The sequence below is a fragment of the Nipponia nippon genome, unplaced genomic scaffold, assembly GCF_047370975.1.
Source record: "Nipponia nippon isolate SJK-2023a ecotype South Korea unplaced genomic scaffold, ASM4737097v1 scaffold_4, whole genome shotgun sequence".
Taxonomy (NCBI): domain Eukaryota; kingdom Metazoa; phylum Chordata; class Aves; order Pelecaniformes; family Threskiornithidae; genus Nipponia; species Nipponia nippon.
In genome coordinates this window covers 58,411,298-58,431,992 of record NW_028262358.1, presented here as the reverse complement: position 1 = coordinate 58,431,992, position 20,695 = coordinate 58,411,298, and the positions used below count along the sequence as shown (strand labels likewise).

The window sequence follows — 20,695 nt, the reverse complement described above, 5'->3', positions numbered from 1 at the left end:
TCTGAGTAAGCTATTTCTGAGGGCAACAGCAATTTGAGTATATTTACATCTAATCTTTCTCCCTTCTCCAAGGCTGCAACTTACAGCAGCCTCTTCCTGCAGCTGATGAGGGCTGAAGACAGTTCATTCTGTCAAAATCACTTGGCCTAGTCAGAAGAGGTCATTTAGCAGCAAAGACAGATGTTTCTCAGCTGATATAACTAAAAGGCAAAATAGAGCAAACAAGCCCAAAGACTCATTTTAGCAACAGGGTATCTGCAATTCCAATTTTAGGCATTGTTCAATTTAGAAAGATGTTATTCATCTGACACTCATTTGCAAACTTCAATTTAGGATTAAAGAGCTGCAGATACCATGTGTAAAATTCTGAAACGTACATTCTATTTATTCTTCAAAGAAAAAAGATCTTTTCTTAAAGCCACATTATTCACTTCCTATCTAACCTGGCATTTCAGCTAAACACAGCTCTTCTGCCAAGTACTATGATTTCTTGAATACATTCTTCCCCTTCTCCCTTTACACTCCTACCCCTAGTTTTTTTTGCTCAGCTCTTTCGCACAGAAAAAGAAATTGAATAAAAAAAAGGAAAACTGAAACTGATTGCACACCAGAAATACTGTCAAGGATGAAAAGGAAATGCTACACATTTTTAAACTAAATTGCTCAATGCCCAAGAAGATGCGACACTAGTTACAAAGCTAACACAGAAAAAGAATAATTTCAGGACAAAATACACCTGAACAACAGACTACTAGTTAAAATTAGAAACTAGCATTACACTCAAAACTACACAGACATCAGTAGACTATTTTGACAGAAAGCGTTAAGTTTCAAAAAACAAGAAACAACAACTCAGATACCTGAAATAATCCTGTACGAATCCACATATCCTCTCCCACTAATTCTATGCTAAGTTCAGCTTGCACAAAGCTTTGAGGGGCAAAAAAAGCTGATGTATAAATAATTCCTTTTTGATCAGTCTGTTGCTACTACAGGACAGAGCAACATCTGTCATAAATGGTTTAGGTCTGTCTTATCCTGCCTCAGAGCAGAGGGATGGATCAAATGACCTCTTGATGTCCCTTCCAGCCTTGCTCTTCTATGATTTGGAGGTTATTACATCATCTCTGTTTTATTTTAAGACTTCTCCTGTTTCTGCAATTTGCTTTTCATTTGAAGTCATAATCCTCAATTTCTGGCACAATGAGACAACATGGACATTATAACACTACAAACATACTAGAAATATTGATAAAAGAAAACTAAGAGGACAAAAAAAGGTATGTTTTCAACCAGCCATTTCGTAAGAAGTAAAAAAGCCATGCAAGAAAAACTGTTTCTAAGGAATTTGTGTTGATATTTGCAGAACCTGCTAAAATACTGTAAAAAAGTGTTTACATATTCCTATTTTTGAGGCAGTGCGAAGGTAAGGATGAGACGTGCTGTATTCTAAGCAGCAAAGGAGATGTGGGCAGAAGAGAACCAGACAAGATGGGCAACATCAAAGCACCGCCCATGTAAATACCTCTCTCTAGGTACCCACTTCTGACTGAACCAGGCAAGAGAGAGCACCCCTACCAAACGTTATCTTCTACACAAGATCATCCTCTGACTGCATCACACACCAGAAGAGAACCTGCACCCTCCCCTCCCTCTGCATCCAATTTGAGTTGCTCCTCATACAACTTGTGCCTAGCAAGTCAATTATGGTCCTAATTGTCTTGTGTGAAGATCAATAAATTTCACCAATTCTCCAAACAATTAACATTTTTTTTTGAAGCAATTTTTTTCAACTTCATCAAGGAAGTTTCTTTCTGTGACCCATGGAGATGCACGCAATTAGAGCCATAGCACAACAAAACTCAAGGAATAATAAGAAACAGGAGACAAAAAGTGTCCAACACAGAATTCATTAGACAGCCACAAACTATTCCACCTGTTGCGTTGTACACTGCGTACTTGTAAAACCACAGAGGGGAAAAGAAATAATGCAGATATATCCAAGCAGCTAGGAACGTGAATTTTGATCCCTTTTTATATCCTATTGTTATCCACAACCCAGGAAGCTGTTAATTGGCCTAAGTAATTGGTTTAAATACCCAAGTCCCATTATAAAACATATACTATGAAAATGCTTAGACACTTATCACAACCAAGAAATTCTTAACTAAAGTTCAAAGCTGAAAAGGCACTAGGGACTTGTCTACACTGAAGGAGAAAAAATGCATAATTATACCAATATAGCTAGCTCAGTGTGGAAACTTCCTCCAGTATAAGAGTACCCTTTCCCACTTACACTTATGTGCTTCAGAAGCAGAACAAGATAAACCACGAAAACTCTTATTCTGGTACAAGGGTGTCTCCATAGGGAGTTATATTGGTATAATTATAGCATATAATTATAGCACATAGTTGTACTGTTAAATTTCCTTGTGTAGACAAGCACTAGGTGCCCAGTCCACATACATTTTCTAGCAAAACAAATGGTTATCAAATTCCAATAGAGGCACATAAAATACTTAGCTTTTATTTTTGTTTGATGAACCTTCTTCATTTTAAAGTGATGAATTACTTCAATTAATCTTCCTTGCAAATGCTTTTCTCTCTGTTATCCTATATGGTAATAGATTATTCTTCTGGTGGAGGCATCATAAACTAACACTTTGAGAACGGCTGCGGTATCTCCCACACTGATTTAGGCTCTCATCATATAAAGCAAGTGGTGAGAAATCAGGTACAAGGATGGAATAAGGTGGTGTTTACACATTTGACTGTTAGACTCGCACCTTTTATAGTACATCCCCAGCTACTTTAAACAGTGAAGTGCTTCAATAATTTAGTCTCTGTCCTTCTGACAATTTCATTCTCACCTCATTTGCTCTAGAAGTTAAAACATTTCAGTCAACCTTGAGGAAGCCATGCTTCCTCCTCCTCCCCTTGTACACACCAGAGGGGGGGATGTACATCTAAAAACCATGCCACTAGTTGAACTTCAAACTACAAAAGAGAACCATAAAAGATATACAAACTATAAAACTACAAAAGACACTTCAGAATCTTTTGAAAACAAGCAACTTTTCAGAGGATACTGAGCTCAGAAATGCAAGCTTAAGCCAAATAAATTGTCACTGTTTGTGAGAAAGATCCCTTAAAAAGGGAGCAAACAGAAATACCGGTTATGCCAGCCTCCAAAAAGTGGAAAGCACTGTCACCCTGCCACAAAGATGTCAGTGAAATTATTCATAGCAATAATACTTCAGTTTGGGCATTTTAAACACTCTATTAAGAAAGGTTAAGTGACCCTAGAGATAATTAAGGATTACGGTAACCATTTTGCAGGGCACGTAGGTAAATCCCTTTTGCAAAATGTGCTTTCTCCACCTTAACCATTTTGTAAAAAATGGCATTGCCAAAAAGAGCGCTTTACAGGACAGGCATCCCCATGTTTTATTTTGTGCTTCTGAACAATTTCATCCTTCGGCATTAGATTGGGTTTCATCACGTTGGTTTTGGAATACATCCACAGCACCCCAAACACGCCTTGTTCGCTCCCACAGACACCAGCTCCCTTGGTGGCAGAGACCCCTCAACTGGGCTGCCCCTTTCTTCCTCCTCATGCCTAGCACAGCCCCTCAGCCCTGCCAAAATGCTCATCGGGTTTGCTGCTCTGCATGACGCCCTACGGACAGACCGAGCAGAGCGACCAGCAGGAGGGCTGCCGAGCCGCGGGGAGCACCAGCGCTGGGCGAGGACCACCACCGCAGCTCCTTCCCAGAGGTGCCCACTTCACCACAGGCGAAGTGCCAGCAACAGGCGAAGAGTTTTCAATGGACTGTGAAGCAGCTCTACATGACAAAACTGCCACCCTATTTCCAAATCGAAAGCTTGCATCTCTGTACGGAAATTGCATACCTAAGCGTTAAGGTCAACTGATCTGGAAATTCATCCTGATATTTTCAAATCTGCCAGTATGCCTCATGTCTGCAAACGTGCTTGAAAAGAAACACTGACAGTTCTTACGTGCAAAAATTCAATGCATCAAAAGAAAAGCAACAGCAGGAAAAACCCTGAATAGGCATTATAAAAAAGGACAACAAAAGAGAAATGCATCAAACTTAACAGGAAATGGGTATTAAAACCTTCACTTCTAATGGGTTAGCCAGGTTAGCCCAGAACTCCCAACAGAAGTCTGGAGTCATCTGCCTGTATGATTTGAAAACACTATAAATAGTGGAAGGAATTAATTTCACCTGCCCTTTGACATCAACACCTGAGCTTATCAGCTTAGGCTTTCTTCAGAGCGAGGGGAAAAACATGTAACTTTAGGAGCATGATTCATTAGAGCTGCATTACATGTCTACTTTAGGATGAGATGATTCACACCAAGAAATGATTATTTCTTTACACCAAAGAGAAGAAAAGCCCACACGGAAAGATCAGGTATAAATGCCTACAATGCATATGGTTAGATGAGTCCCACCCTTGAAATTTAGTATTTCAAAGATACTGAAGGCTTATTTGGCAACGGCACTCAGTGCATTTATTCTGTATAATTATCACCTTCGGGGGGGGGGGGGGGGGGGGAATCTTTTACTCTCTGCCTCAGCTTCTTTCCTTTTTTAAAAGGGGAATAACAATGATTCCCTGCTCCAGAGAAACGTTGAGAAATTAAATATCAGTCATTATTTACACAGTAATTTTACACTCAAGGTACAGTCTCAGGATGAGTTTAAGCTGATACAACCCTGTACCACCACCAAAAGGGGCTGTCCTGCCCTGACCCCCACCCTCAGCTGAACTCACCACACTATCCCTTGCCTTACCTCTGTGCTGGAAAGATTGTGCTGCAAGGCAGATCAGCTCAATGATCTGGCTGAAAGCTAAGCATTCACAGGTTTTGTTTGGCAGGATTAGTTTTCAGACAAATCAGCGAGCTGATGCGACTCACCTTATGACAGAAGGGAAGCAGCAGGGAGCTGATAAAAGGGTGGGACTGATCTTTTCAGCAGAAGTGAAGTCTTAGATCAGCTTCAGATGACCATTAGACTCACCCTTTGGTATAAGATCTTCTACCAACATGGAACCCAAACAAAGAGTGTCCAAGGAGCATAACAAAAGGCTACAGAAAAACGCAGAGGTAAACAAATAAGGTTTTCAAGTTTTCTTCAGTTTTCCCCAAAGATATTCTGGCTTGGTACCTACACAAAAGGCACGTGTCCATTTAGTTCAACACATATTTTCCTATACATTTATGTGTTACAACCTTTCTCCTGCTAATTTGCTCTTTGTTTCAGCCCCTGATCCTCAAAAGTCAGGAAGAATAAAAAGCTGCCTTTTGAGGAATACCCACTTGGACCTTCTGATGAATGTCTAAAGAATGAACTTGTTTTTTTTTTAAAAAAAAAAAGTATTCCCTGCTTATTCCCAAGCACTAATCCAAAAAATGACAGACAAAACATGCTACTGAATGCTCAGTATCAGATAAATGTTTGGAAAAAAACTAAGAATAAAAAAAGTCACGTTAATTGTCTCCTTTGGTCTACAATAGGATATATAACCCCACTTCTGGAGAGAAAAACTGCATTTCTACTTATTCCTGGCACCCTGGCTGAGACAACTTGCTCAAGTAAGACAGACAACCATATCCGAGTTCAAGGACTTCAAGAAAGTAAAAATGTCATCAGAAATCGTAATTATTTGAACCTTCTGTTATGCCATGACCAGCTCCAGCCTTTAACAAAAAGCACCTACTTTCTTCCTCCATCTCTTCAAGGAAGACATCAACCCCAAGAAAAAAATTGAACTGAATGTTAGAAAGCAGGAATAGAGAGAAGAATAAACAGGGTAGGTCAGACTCTGCTTTTTCAAACCTAAAAATAAGTAACTATCACAGGAAATCTGAGACTTTTTTTTTTTTTAAGGAACAAGATTGTTGCAAATAAACAGCTAGGTCTTCTTAGAGGCAAAGCAATAGAATTTGGAGACTACCATGCAAGAAGAAATTGGCCTTTGTTCTTCTTTGAATTCCTAAGGTATTTTCCTAGAACAATGGAATCTTAACTAACTTTTTAAACAGGTTTTATTCACCATCTTAACAAGCTACATCCCCCTCAAAGAAAATACGACACAGTGGAACAACAACCAACCATCATTGGCAGCCTGCTTCTCTCTACACCCCCAATCTTCTAAGGAGAATTAAAAGGAAAAGAAATCTATGAAATGAAATATCAGGTACTATAAAATTTCATAGACTACATCTAGCACATCACATTCACTACTTAATAGAGACAATTACACGCAAAGTGTTTCCTCTCCTCAGTTCCTGGCTTTTCTACACTTTCCACACATACAGCAACACCACGCTTCAACTTTCATGCTGACGTCTTTTCAAATATCTTTTGGGGAAATATAGAAAGAGAGATTTTTTTAATTACAGCTGCCATACCAGGTAAAAAGTAAAGGAACTGTCCACATCAACATTTACATTCCAGCTTGGGTTTGTCTCCTTTGTTTGTTTCCCTCTTTTCTCTAAGTCTGCTATTACTTAGAGGATCAGCATCAGAGGAACCTGAAAAAAAACCCAGCACCCACAGATAACTACTTGTATGATTCCTCCTATTACACTGCCAAGTCTTGCCACGATTTCGGGGCTTGCTTGTTTTTTGGTGGCCTTTTTTTTTTTAAATGCAACTTGACCTCCAGTCACTAGAAGAGCCTACACAGGAAGCTGGCTAGCGAAGGCACCTCCCCTGCTCTCCCTCTTTCCCCAAGAACTTCTGTGCACACATTCCTTGGAGGACTGAGAGGAGCAAATGCAAGTCAGAGGGAGGGATGGGTACCAGGGTCACTCAAAAGCTGTTTTCTCCCTGGATATACGGTCACACTACTCACTCCCGCGCAACTGTAAAATGGCAGAAGAAAATAAGGATGGCTTTTCCATCACTCCAATGATTTGTGAAGTGAGAAAGACAGGAATTTGGAGATAACATTTACAGAAGGAAAAAGAAGTATCACAAGACAAAGGAGAAAAAAAAAAAAAAAAAAAAGATGACGACGTTTGGATAAAAGAAAGCAGTATAACTTTGGGAAGGAAAGAAGTGAGACAGAAGCACATAATCCACAAATAAATCTCTCACTCCCTACAGGAGAAAATGCAGAGGAAAAGCCTTGAGCAACCATATCCCACAACAGAACTGACACATAATGGTGTTGGTATCTCCAGAAAAAGTAGAGGAACACATCTACCATTCTGCCAACCACACTCTTGCAAAGTAACAGCTCACTCAGGCCCTCTCCGACCCTCCTCCTAATAACAGAGCATGTTATTATTATTATCTAAATGAGCTGTGAAGAACTAAAAGGAGGAATGGGGGGCTATGCAAAGTTTTCCTGGGGCAGGCAATCCCTCTCCACTGCTTGTTCACAAAGTGTTGCATTTGGCAAGTTCCTTGTGAAGAACCAAATCCCTAAATGCTACCCCAGTATATGAGACAGCCAACCCATATATCTAAACCTAAAACTTACTGAGGGTCTCAATTCATCCAGAAAATGTTCCGATTGTCACCAGCATTCACACATAAAACTCTCGACAGCTTAGGCTGCGGTAGCCCTCAGATCCCTAGCTAATTCTTGGAAAAATCTTTATTTTTAAATGTTGGCAACTACGCCAACACATTGAGCACTTCAAGAAAACTGTTCTAAAACACAAGACAGTTTCCTACAGATGCTGCCCAATCAGCCCCTCCTCTTTAAAGGAAGAGCTCAATTAAGTTGGGAACTTTTCTTCTGAATGATTTTAAATGTTTTTTGGTTTTTTTGTTTGGGTTTTTTTTTTTTTTCATTGTGGTTGGATCTCAGTGAGTGTAATTGCTATTTATATCAAAACATTAAAAGGTCTGGTTATGGGGTTTATTAGAAAAGCAAAATGTGTTTTTAATACTTAAAAAGAACCACAACAAAATACTTGGTAGCACTATTTTCCCCTGTATTTGCATACCACATGCTCAACAACAACAACAAGAGTATTTTACAAAGTTAATATCCCCAAAGTGTCACTGAAGCAGTAGCTCCTACAGTGTGTTAGCAAGAAAAACACTTTTGTGCCAGGCTGGGGGCACTATCATGAGTGATACGTGTTAGCGTCACGATTTAAAAGGAAAAAATACACATTGCAAACCAAAACATAACCTGCAAGACAGACCAATACAATCTCTCTTTATTAGCAAAAAGACGATTTTAAAGGTAAAAAAGTGCCAGTTAAAGAAAACCGCTAGGAATGCGCCGCCTAACATTGTTTCGAAGATGCGAAGGCAGAGGGTCGCACGGGAGAAAACCTTCTTCGCGAGGCGGCCAAGTGACGCGCAGTCAAGAACCACCGTTCGTTCCCCAAACTCGTGGCTCTCCAGCCGCGTCTCCCGCGGCAGCTGGCCCCGGGACGGCGGCAGGCGAGGCACGGCTGCCTGCCCACGCGCCGCCTCCCCGCGCGCCATGTGCATCCCGTTTCCTTGCATTACCTCTGCCCAGGTCAGGGATGAATGGCTGTCAAATTCCCCGAGGAATAAAAAACGTGGGGGGGGAGAAAAACGAAAAAAGAAAAGAAAAACCCAAACGAAAACCACCAAAAACCAAACAACAAAAGCCAACCCTTTCTTCCCCAGGCGGCAAGTTTCCATTGAGGGAGCACATGGCTCATCTACATATGTGAAGGTCAGGGCACTCCAGCCGGGGAGGTGAAGAATGGAGCAGCTCACGTAAGGGGCCGCCCCGCCCGCCCTGGCCGGCTGCCCGCCAGCCGAGGTTGTTGAAAAGCAATAGATAGCTGCTGGCAGCGGCCCGGGGGAAAATATTTTGGTCACGTGACGCCACCGACGCGAACTCGTTTGCTTCATGTGTGAAACTTTTACAGCCGCCGCCAACGCCGCGTTTGTCAGCGGCCCCGGAGCCCGGCCCGCTCGCCGCCCCTCGCCTCGCCTCCCCCGGGATGCCTCGGCCGCCGGTCAGCGGTTCTGCAGGCTGGAAACTCCTCCGTCGAGCAAAACTTCAGTTTGGGACAAATGACGGAAAACAGAACACAACCAGCTAACCGCTATCTACATATTCCTAGCGCTCCCCGTTACTGCGGAATGCAGGGCACCGTGAAGCTGTCTGCCTGCCTCACAGAAATCCACCTTTCTGTTCACAGGAAGGAAGGACTTTCAAATATAAGTAAAACTGCCAAGTAAGATTCTTTTGCTATTGCTGGTACACAACCAAAGCAGCCTCAAACGTACCTACCTCTATTTTTCCAGAAGTATTTCTTTAAATAGCCTCTATCTACGACCATCTGTAAATATCTTAAAACAGCAACAGCTCTCAAGAACACGCTCGTTTTTCTTGACTTGGGAATTTCAAGCAACTAACACTGACAAAAAAAAAAAATTACAAAAGCACAATTATTCCCCATAAATCATGTCTGAAAGTAAGACATCAATACTACCATTTCGTATAAACAGAGACTATCCAAAATATTCACAACATAAATTGCTACACAAAAAAATACAGAACTCCATACATTCCACCCAAATCAAAGGCTGCAAATAAACCAGCATATTCCTTTGATGCTGTCAAAACAAACCTCCTTATCTTTATTTTTAACTTTAAAAGAATAAAATTTAAGAACTACAAATCCTGTCCTTGTGCTTTCAAAAGGAATTTTCAGAGTTGATGTTTCAGTATCCCGCTTACAAACAAGTAAGCCTGACAAGCTAACCAAATAACATGATCAACGTTGGGAACACCTAGTCTTAGATCCCATCCAAACAAACACAGAGAGGAAGGTACAGTGCAGACTGGATACCTTCGCACATAAGAATATTTAGACTGGGTATTTATTCTGCATGACGCTAATTAAAACTGCACATCAAACTCAAATAATTAAAGAGGGCAAATATTATCCTTATTTTAACATAGGGAAACTGAGGCATCAGTGAAACCAGCTACCTTTAGATCATGCAGTCTGCAATCCAGAATTCCTGCACCAATCCTCTACTAATACCATTTTCCTGAAGTCACATAATTTACTTACCATGCCTGAATTCACTGCTTGTGTAAAGAAGGCACTATTCCACTTCAATCAATCTGTGAATTAAGCCATGTCCACACTGGGAGCGGCACGCAGGACTACAATTATGTTTTAAAACAGGATCTCTCCTTTTGGGATTTTCTGAACCAATTTTCTTTCTTTACTCAAACAAACAAAAACCAACCATGCTCGAACTCCAGGTCCTTCGGTGAAAGCCAGCGGTACCAGGGATTGCGCCACAGCAAGACAGCCCTCTCTTCCCTGCATAACACAGATCACTTTGCGCTTTTAAAACGTGACCAAAAGATGCTGTGGAACTGTCTACTTTGTGAAAAACTCAGCAAGTTACCTCTATCGCAACAGCCCTACCTGTAAACCCCTCCAGAGAGGCTACTTAGAAAGGCTGCTGTTTTACCACTGCAGCTACGTTACCACCCCAATGGCAAGCTAAATACAAAGGGGTTTGCCACAACGGCTATTTGTCAAGGAGGCAATTAATTCCCTGAACCTAACTATGTAGCTACAACAACAGAACTTCACAGTGGACCTGGCCACATGGTCTTTAGAGGGCAAATAAATTGATTCAGTAACTTGGCAGAATCAAAACCATTTTGTAACCAACACAGGTAGAAAATGACTAACATCCAGCAGAAACCGCTGATACAGAGGATTTATTTTTTTGAGTAAGTAGATACCTAAACTAAATTCTAAACAAAGCTCTCAAGGAAAAAAAAATCCCGAGTGTAACAGTTTAGAGTAGAAGCTTACAAGACCCTATTAGTAACACAACTAACACTACCCCCTTAAAAAAAACAAAAACAAAAACAAAAACCCAAAAAAACAACAGGGGGAGTCTGTTTAAGTTTTCCCCGTTTTCTTGATTTTTTTTTTTTTACAAACATGCTGAAGAAAAGAAGTAACAAAAAGAAAAAATGTACATCTAATTTCTTAAAAAACAAAAAAAAGGCAGAAAAAAGATTAGCAGAAAATTCCTTCCCCAGCCCCCGCAATGGTCACGAAGAGACTGATGGTGGTGGCAGGGGGAGATCAGTAACAGAGCCCCACAGATGGAAGCGTCAGAGGGCCTATCACTCAGATGGATGTCTTCATAAACAATTATCAGATCACAAACCTAAATTCAGCATCTTTTCAACTCTCAGAAGGCTACAAAGCAGGGGGGAAGATAGGGCATAGCAGTGAACTCTTAAATGCAGAACACCATTTGGCAATTGGGCAAGCTCAGGTGCAAAAGATTAACTAACTAATAGTCATTGAAATTGGAGAAAGGAAACTAATAAATAGATTACATACTTCTACACATGCTCAGTCCTTCTAACATAGTTACTAAACCCACTGTGACTCAAATGCAAGAAGTAATATGCAAGTAGATCAAACACTGACAACTCTGTACTGACAGCAATTCCTTACACACACTGCAGAACCATCACACTCGGTTTTATATCCACAAATTGGCCACTACCCATTCAGAAATTCAGCAGCCTCACAACTCGGTTTGGTACTTTATAAGGAAATTAACATTTCCACTATACCTGGAATATAAACCACAATATATCAACACCCTTTCAAATCATACCTGCTGAAAACTTTTACACGGATTTCACACTGGTTTTAATAAACATAAATGAAACATTTTGATAACAGCATCAGGATAATGATCTTAGGTTACACAATTTTCTCAATAGTTGCAGGTGCCTTCAGATGAAGTAAGCTACCTATACAGGGAATACAAAGTTTGCTAAAAGGTACTTTATATTTGCAGTAAGAACAATTCCCATATGACAAGCAATCTTTAAACGAGACACAATAATTGTGATTTCTGCATCACATTTGTTCACTTTAAAAATGAAGACAATTTATCTGCCAGATAAAACAACCGGACTCGGTGGTAAGGAAGCCTGTGCATGCACCCCCGCACCCCCCAGCACATACTTGTGCTCTGTACATCATATACATCAGAAGGCAAGTTCTGCAACACCAGCTAAGCTCCTGGGCACTCGTTCAACTCAATTTTCCTCAGAGTTTAATTTCTGTGAGAAACCTAGTGACTTTATATAGATGACATTGAGTACATAATCATGATAAAACAGTGCAAGGAATACTTGAATTTTAGATGACGGTGCCTTTAGTTTAAGGTGACTATATTGACACAGCAGACAAATCCCTCGTTTCGCTCAGTCATTTGTCTTCTCAGTTGTCTGAACAGATGCCTGTAAAGCTTAAATTCTCCCAGAACAGAATGTGTTCACAGCAAGACTGGATTTATTCAAAAGCTAAAGGCTATGGCACCGAGACCCTATTTATTTCTAAGAGACCTCCATTTTCAGTTGTGCCAAGGTGTGCCTGCCTGAAGGACGGTGTATGTTACCTGCCTCAGTTTCCCCACCCTGTACAACAGGAAGAATTGTCTCTTACTCCAGTGCAAGGCACACTAGAAAGACGGTGTCAGGATCAAACGTACTTGGAATGTCGTTACTGAGAAAATAAAGTTAGTTAAAAGTAATCCTGTACAAATTAGCCATCTACTATCCCCAAAATGCATCGTTCACAAATTACATAAGATCTTGGGATACACTCATCCCTGAGGATTCCTCGGCTGCAGTGGAACACCACCCCGGATGCGTTTGGCCCTTTGGGAGCTGACATGTTCCTGGTGGATCACTGGATGCCACACTCTCAGAACTGGAAGTACAACAACAGAAATCCTCCGGCCCCCCTGCAACACAAACACTGCAGCACTGTGCCAGCACATCAGCACTTGCGCGTAAAATTGAGCATGAATGGGCACGATGGGGTGACAGAAAAATTCAAAGGCAACCTTATGATCTGAATGGCAAAACATACATCAGATGTACAGAAACCTTTCAGGTTTACTAAAAAATAATATTTAAATTTATTAGCGGGTAAGGCTTCTTTAAAATAAATTGTACTCTAATATGACTGGCTCCACAAGATTTTCATGTATTACACTTATTTGCTTCTCTCAGTGCCAAGCAATACAAAAATAACACTGCTTAGTACCACTTTTCTATTACTAGTTTTCAAAACAAATTTGAAAACCACTAAGGTATACTTTTAATTTAAATTTAATTAAAGTCCTCATTCAATCCTACCAAAACATGTATTTAGCACTATGTAAATAGCCCCAAAATTGAAAGAAAAAAGTTTTTTTCCCAAGTACCTTAATAATCACAATTCTAAAATATATTCTAGCAAGTTAGCCTACCACAAACACATACTACTGAAATTCTGCAGCCTTGAGCATGCATACACAGTGAGTGTGGCAACGCTACTTTACATATCCACAGAGAATCTTCAAAGCCTCCTGATAAATGGCACGTTTTGAAAAAGTACTGAAATGTAACTAGATAGGACACAGGTACAATCTTAACGACATACGGATAAATAAATGACTGCCATTCCCACGTTAACAATGAGAATTTCAAAATACCTATGGTAAAATATTTGAGGTGCAAAAGTAAGAAAGACCTATCAGTAGCTATTGAAACTTGTTTTCACTGCACGAATTTCATCCAGTTTTAGCTACGATACTATTTCAGAATGAAACAGCATCACCTAATAGACCGTGCTTAGTAATTTCAAAAATTTTATGTTACGTATGTAACTGGAAAATTTAGCAACGGATTAAATGCCTTAGGTTTCATCCCCACAGATTCGAATCAGAATGCCCAAAAAGACAGTAATTGACTGCTTAGCTGTAGAATCCTTACATGATGGAGGCAGTAATACAGTAGACAGGTTTGCATCTCTCTTTATTGTATCTCGTACACAGGGTCCTGCTGTTCAACATGTAGGGCATAAGCGCTACTACAGAAACCAATAACTGAATCCAAACCACAAAGTGTCAAATATACAGTCATAATATATATAGAGATGCTACTAACCGAGAATATTGCTATTTGCTACTTCAAAATAGAAGCTATGTGAATACTAAACTGTTTATTCGAAAATGCACAGGGAAAAATACATTTTATTCTCCCATTGAGACATCAAGAATCTATTCACCACACTAACAGCTGTTTAATGGCCTTCAGGCACAGGACACGACTCTGCAGCCCTGGCTAAGCCAGAACTCCCAATACAGGCAATCTATTTGGCATAAAAAGAGCTGCAGAATCAGGCATATTCTGAGCTTCTCCGCTGCAGAACAAACGACTGGTACACAAACTCAGAGCAGCTTGACAGATTTTTCCCTAATACTTCCTATATACCTTATGCTATACAGGTACTCCTGAAAAGACCCAGGTTCTCTCTTTATGCGTAGGTGTATGTAAATCTTACACATGTGCACAAAGGAGAAAGATGTATATAAAGCACACGCACGGGGGCCAGCTAATGTGTTAAGCTACTGCAGTGCAAATCAGAAGCGAAGAATAAAAGGAGCCTCAGGACTCTAAATATCTGTACACTGCCAAGGAATTAATCAATAATCAAAATAACTGAATGACAAGGTACTGCACTAGCATCACACAACTCCTCCACAATCAGATCAATGTATCTGCATGAGCAATATCCATCTGCTTTGAAAACGTGTGTTTCTTCAGAAACAAGAGGCCTCTTTTTCAAGCTTACATCTCGTCTCACAATTGGGTAAGGCGATTAAATGAAATGGAAGCAAAATTTTCTTAAATAATTTAATAGGCCGGACAAACATAGACGTCAGTTCAGAGTGGGATGCCACAGTTATGCGTATTACAAAAATTACCCATGCTGAGACAAGAATTTCCTGAACAAGTATCTCCGATGTTGCAGCCTACTGACAGTCCTTTTCCTCTGTTTGCAGCACAATAGTTTCTTACAGGCTAAGGGGCCAATCATCATCTGCTTTGCAAAGACACATGACAAGTGAGTATATTCTAATGTGTGTATACACATAGAGAGAGCATACACACAGAAGATTATTTAAAAAAAATAGAGATGCCTTCTGTTCGAATGCTGGACTGAATATTCCATTTTTCTCTTTCAAAAAGCAAGCAACTTTTCTACTTAATGACATAACATACCTCGAGATCGACACGTGGGAATTAAAAAACAATGTACAAAAATAATTGTGTTCTTTCAGCTAATGGTAAGTATTTATTTTTTATTTGACACAACCTATTGCATACATTAAAAAATACTGATTTAAAATCTAAGAAAATTCCTTATCTCCATCACTTACTGGTTAGATGGAAAAATCATAATATAAAAGAACACTGATGACCTGCCTTTATGACAATTATTTTGAAGAAAAAAATAATATTAAAAAAAAAAAATAATCAAGGAAATTGTGCCCTTGCCAGACTATTCTTTCTAAGCTGCATCCTAATTCTTACAGTACAGAAAAAAAAAAAAAAAAAGAAATCAGAGAGAGGACGTAAACCCATAAATATAAGGAAGTATTTCTAAGGGTCATACTGAGGACATAATGAATTTACTCTCACTCCTCCAATAAACATAAAATACTTTAAACAATTTCTGCCATGAAGAAATAGCACTCTGAAGTAACATGTACTATGTCTACCTGACGACAATTTTCCTAGCTTTTAAAGCCACAAATTCTGAACTGCCTGTGTTTAAAAGCAAGCAGACAATGCAAATATTTTTAAATTAATTATGAAAGGTTATGCATATGAGGCCTCATTACCTTCTGGCTTCCAGTGACCCTTTTATCAGTGCAAATTAAAAAAGGTAAAAATTAACACTCGCAAAAAAAAAAAAATCTTATTGCCCTGGAAGAAATAGAAAGGAAACGGAATAAGAACTAAAAATGTGTCAGGAGTGGTCTATTGGAAGTAGACAAACACACACACAGCCACCCCATCCAGGGTTTCTATTACTATTTTTTCAGGACTAAAACACCGTTCACAATATTAAGCGCTGTTTTCTCCAGGTTCTGTTCATTACTTTATGGAAAGTTCCAGCTGTTTGAGGACCCCAAAAGCATACACCTGCATTTGTTCCTGTCAGTCCTCGTTGTTAAAAGCTATTAAAAGATTTAACAGTTCTTAATAGAAAGATCTTGTTGAAGGGAAGAGAAACCCATAAAATTCTAATGCACTACTCCATTTAACACAATTCACTTTCCTACTGAGAATCCAAGCCTAATCTCACACTTGTGTAGAAAAATAATGAGATCAACAACTCCCGGTGCTTCTTGAAGTATTCTAACCACAATTCAAAGGCAAAAGCACATTTTCCCCCGAATATCTGGAGTCGTGGCAGAGATGAAACAAATGCAGCCTCTGACAGAACGGCTCCTTTTTCCCTTCTTTGTACAACACACGGCGTTTTCTCACCTACGGCAGCTACAGCCAAACAAGTTTTTTTTAAGAGGCATGCATAGGTTAGGTATCAAGCTAACAGAAACGCAATGGAATTAGTATATAGACTAATTTTTTTTTTTTTTTTACAAAAATCTAATCCCTTGCGTAATATCCATAAGCTGCATCATTACAAAATGTTTTTAGAGGCACGAGCGCAACTTGAAATCCCGAATCCTCCTCCAAACACTGTTACTACAAGATAGTCCCCTACCGCCTCCAATTAGCACAGAATTAAAAAAAAAAAAAAAATCTAAATAAATAAATAAATCGATCGATCGATGCCCAGCAAGACCACGCCGTGGAACAAAACCGAAGGGGGGCGGTGGGAAGGGGGGGAGATGCCCCGGCTTTTCCCCGGGCCGGTGGCCGGCAGGGCCGGTGGCCGGCAGGGCGGGCGGCGATGCGGAGGCCGCGGGCCCGCGCCTCTCGTCCCCCGGCCCCGCCGGCGCGACTGGCGGCGGTTATTTGCGGCGGGGCTCCCTGTGACTGCGCCGCTCAGCACTTCTATTTACATCAGCGGCGCGAGGTGCCCAATGGCGAGCGGGGAGCCAATCAGATGGCAGATTAGATGTCAACTCGGAGGCAGCTGTCTAGAGACGGTTGCAGCCAGTTTACCTCCACAATTCAAATTCCGAACCTGGCGGAGGAGGCCCGGCCGCTCCTCGCCACCGGCCGTCCCGGCGGGGACCGGCCCGCCGGCTCCCCGCACCGCCACCGCTCCGCTCCGCACCGCCGCGCCCGCCCCGGAAAGGCGCTGCGCCACGGCCCGCCGCCCCGCGATTATCGCGCCTATCTATCTATCTATCGATCGATCCATCATCGATCGATCGGCGGAGTTACCGGGCTGGGGCAGGGGGGTGCGGGGCGCGGGTGGCGGCCCGCCCGGTGCCCGCGCCCCTTTACTGACGCCGAGGACTTCTCGTTCTCTCTCTTCTTTTTTTTTTTTTTTTTGTTTTTTTTTGGTTTTTTTTTTTCGGTTTTCCCCCCCGGTTCGGGTTTCCGCGTGTGTTTGGGGAGCGAGAAACGTAGCTACGCGCGCGCGCGCGTGCCGGTGGGCAAGTCCCCGCCAGGTCACGGGGCCGAGGCGCCCCACGCGCCCCGGGCCGCGCCGCCCGGGCTACGGCGCGGGCCCAGGCGCGCACCCGCACCGGCAGACACGCACACACGCGCGCTCTTCCCACAGAAAAAAGGAGCCCGGCCGCGTGCCGCGTGTCTCACTGCGGTAACTCCACCAGTCACCAAACTAATTTGCTAAGAGCGTGCCACGGCGCGACTCCTTCTGTTCAAACAAATAACAGGTTAAAAAGAGAGGGGGAAAAAAGAAAAAAAAAAGAAACAGAGGCCCCGTGGAAGATAATGGAGGTTACCCGCCGGGAGCCCCCCGGGCCCCACACTCCGGTTACAAAATCCGCCCCCCCGCCCCCGTCCCGGGCTCCCCGTCCTCCGGGCCCTGCGCCTCGCCGCCGCTGTCTCAAAGTGGACGGAAAAAAATTATTAATCGGGTTGGAGAGGAACCTCGTTTCGGCAGCGAAAGCCGCGCTCCGGTGCCTCCAGCCCCGCCGGGGCCGCGCATTGTGCGCTGCTCGCCCCTGCTACGGGGGCAGCGAGGAGCAGAACTGGCCCGGAGGAGGGGGGGGGGGGGGGGAAACGAGAGAGAGAAAGAGGGGAAAAAAGAGGGGGCTGGGAGGGAGGAAAAAAGTGAATTATGAAGAAACTCAGACCGTGGCACGAGTGGCACGGAGCCGTCCCCACCGAGCGCGGGGGTTACCTGGGTCCTGCTGATGGCCTGCCCGGTGTTCCCGGGGCTCATCGCCGGGTGATTCCTTTGTTGCGCCGCTGCCCAGGCCGGGTTTGCCGCTCCGTACTGGGCGCCCATGTCCTTGCCCATGCCCATGCCCGCCGCTGCCTGCTGGCTTCCCGGGGCGGCCGCCGCTGCCTGGGGCTGGGGCTGCGGCGGCGGCGGGGCGCTGGGGCTGCTGTAGTCGGGGTAGCTGCTGCCGTAGCTCCGCATCATGGGGCTGGGGGACGTGAGCAGCTGGTTCAAGGTAGGGGTGGCCCCGGACGGGTGCTGGTTCTGCCCGGAGAACCGTGCGAAGCCGCCGGCCGCCGCCGCCGCGCCGGCAGCAGCCTTGCCGAGGCCGGCCCCGCCGCCGGGGCCCATCATCATGCCGCCGGCCGGCTGCCGCGGGGAGCTCAGCACCCCGTAGCCCGCCGCGGAGCCCCCGTAGCCGCCGCCGCCTGCCCCGGCGGCCGCCGCCGCCGCCGCCGCCGCCACGGCTCCCGCGCCGCCGCCGCCCGCGCCGCCGCCGCCGCCGCCGGGGCCGCGGCCGTAGCCCGGGTAGTGGTTGTACTGGCTGTTGGGGTAACCTTCGTGGGAGTTTTGCAGGGGGTCCATGCTGTTGGGGGCCGCCGTGGGGTGCATTATCCCCATCCCGGGGCTTTGTTGTCCGCCATGTTGATCAAAGCAAGGCCCGGCGCGGCTCGCCGTAGCGCTGCTGGCAGGGGCAGGGGCAGCGTTGCCATAATAGCTATTGAACTCCGAGACACCCACCGCGGAGGGGCCGCCGCCGCCTCCCCCGCTCCCGCCGCCGCCGCCGCCGCCGCCGCCGAGGCCGCCGCCGCCGCTCCCAGCGCTCGGGGGCGGCTGCTGGGGCTGCTGCTGTCCGCCCAGGGGTCCCAAGCCGGGGTGGTCGTAGCGGCCGCCGATGGGCTCGCCCATCTTGCCGGGCATCTCCTCCTCGTCGGCGCCTTTATTCAGCATTTGCTGCGGCTGCTGGGGGGGCTCGGCCTGAGCGCCCAAAACACTGTCTTTTCCTCCATGTTGCTGCTGCTCCATGTCTGCACTGGGCTGAGCAGCGCCGCCACCGCCACCGCCGTTGTTGTTGCTGCCGCTGCCGCCGCCGCCGCCGCCGCCGAGGCTGCTGTTGTTATTCTGCACGGGATGGTGCTGAGGCGGCGGCTGCTGCGGCGGCGGCGGCGGGAATTGATTTAGCTGCTGCTGTAGTGCATGGTGGTGGTGGTGCGGGTGGTGGGCATGGTGGTGGTGGGCATGGTGATGCGGGTGGTGGGCATGGTGGTGGTGGGGCGGCGCGGCGGGGTGATCGCCTCCGACGCTCTTCAGCTTGTGGTTGGGGAGCAGCCCCGTCTCCATGGCCGAGCCCGGGTTGGAGGAGGAGGAGGAGGAGGAGGAAGAAGACGAAGAAGATGAAGATAACGCCGAGGAGCTTCCACCTTCCTTCAGAGCCGGCTCCGAGGAGGAGCCGCCGCCGCCGCTGGCGTTGTTGTTGTTGTTACCGGCGGCAGCGGCGGGAGCCGCGTTATTGGCCATGTTCAGCGGCTCGCCGTGGTGGTGGAGGCGATGGCGATCTACATTATTCACGCTGCTGCTGCTGCTGCTGCTGCCGCCGCCGCCGGCCGGGCTCCCCTCTCCGACCCCCAGCGCGGGGCCCGGCCCGGGAGCCCCCGCGGCGGCGGCGGCGGCCCCCCCCGGGCCCCGCTCCGGGCCCCGCTCCGGGCCCAGGCCGCCCGGCAGGCTCGGGGCTTTGCCCTTGCTGTTGTTCGCACCCGCCGGAGCCGCTGCGACTTGCGCGGCCATGATCATCGCAACATTGCGAGTTCGGAGAAATTGGTACTGAGAACAGTAAATACCAACAAAAAAAAAAAAAAAAAAGAGAAAAAATTGAAAAATGAAAAAAATCAACCGCTACCCTCAAAAAACGGGGGCGAGCAGGGGTGGGGGGGAGGGAGAGGGGCAGAAAGAGAAGCGGCCGGGGAAGGGACTTGACTGAGCCAAGAGTATCCCCTGCGGACCGCTCCGCACGCACCAAATTACAGAAATTTCCCTCCCCGAGTCTGTGATTGAGATTAGAAATGGTAAGAACGCCTTACGGTCCGTGCCCGTTCCTGCTGTGTGATTTCATGTTGAAAGTTTTTTGTTCAGGTTTAAATGAAACTTTTTTTTTTTTTTTTTTTTTTCTTTCCTCCTTTCCTCCCTAACCCGGATATGGGTAAACACACGCCTGGCGGAGCCGCGCTGGCCCAGCATGGCATGGGCGAGCGCGGCAGCCAGCGCCGGCAGCCATCGCCCCCTCCGCCCCGATCGCTCCCGCGCACTCGCAAAACGCGGACTGGACTCCGCGCGGCGCCGGCTCCCGCTCCCCGCCGCCTCCCGCTCCCCGCCGCCGGCGGCAGGGCGGCGGGCTGGGGGGGGCGCGGCCCCCGCCCGTGCCCCGGCTCCTACGCGGCTCCCGCCTGTGTGCGCCCCGCGGGATCGGCGGAGGAGGCAGCCGGA

The 20,695-nt window shown here is 45.3% G+C and overlaps 1 protein-coding gene across 10 annotated transcripts in view; it reads right to left on the bottom strand.

Moving 5' to 3' along the window:
* The window catches only part of ARID1B (AT-rich interaction domain 1B), a 334,462-nt gene extending 314,425 nt beyond the window's left edge, over positions 1-20,037 (bottom strand). For all 10 annotated transcript variants that reach the window (XM_087773694.1, XM_087773697.1, XM_087773700.1 and 7 more), the window contains exon 1: positions 18,173-20,037. In XM_087773694.1, the coding sequence (XP_087629820.1) occupies positions 18,173-20,005 (1,833 nt within the window). In that variant the 5' untranslated portion in view covers positions 20,006-20,037. The remainder of the gene's footprint in view (positions 1-18,172) is intronic.
* Positions 20,038-20,695: the final 658 nt, after the last annotated feature.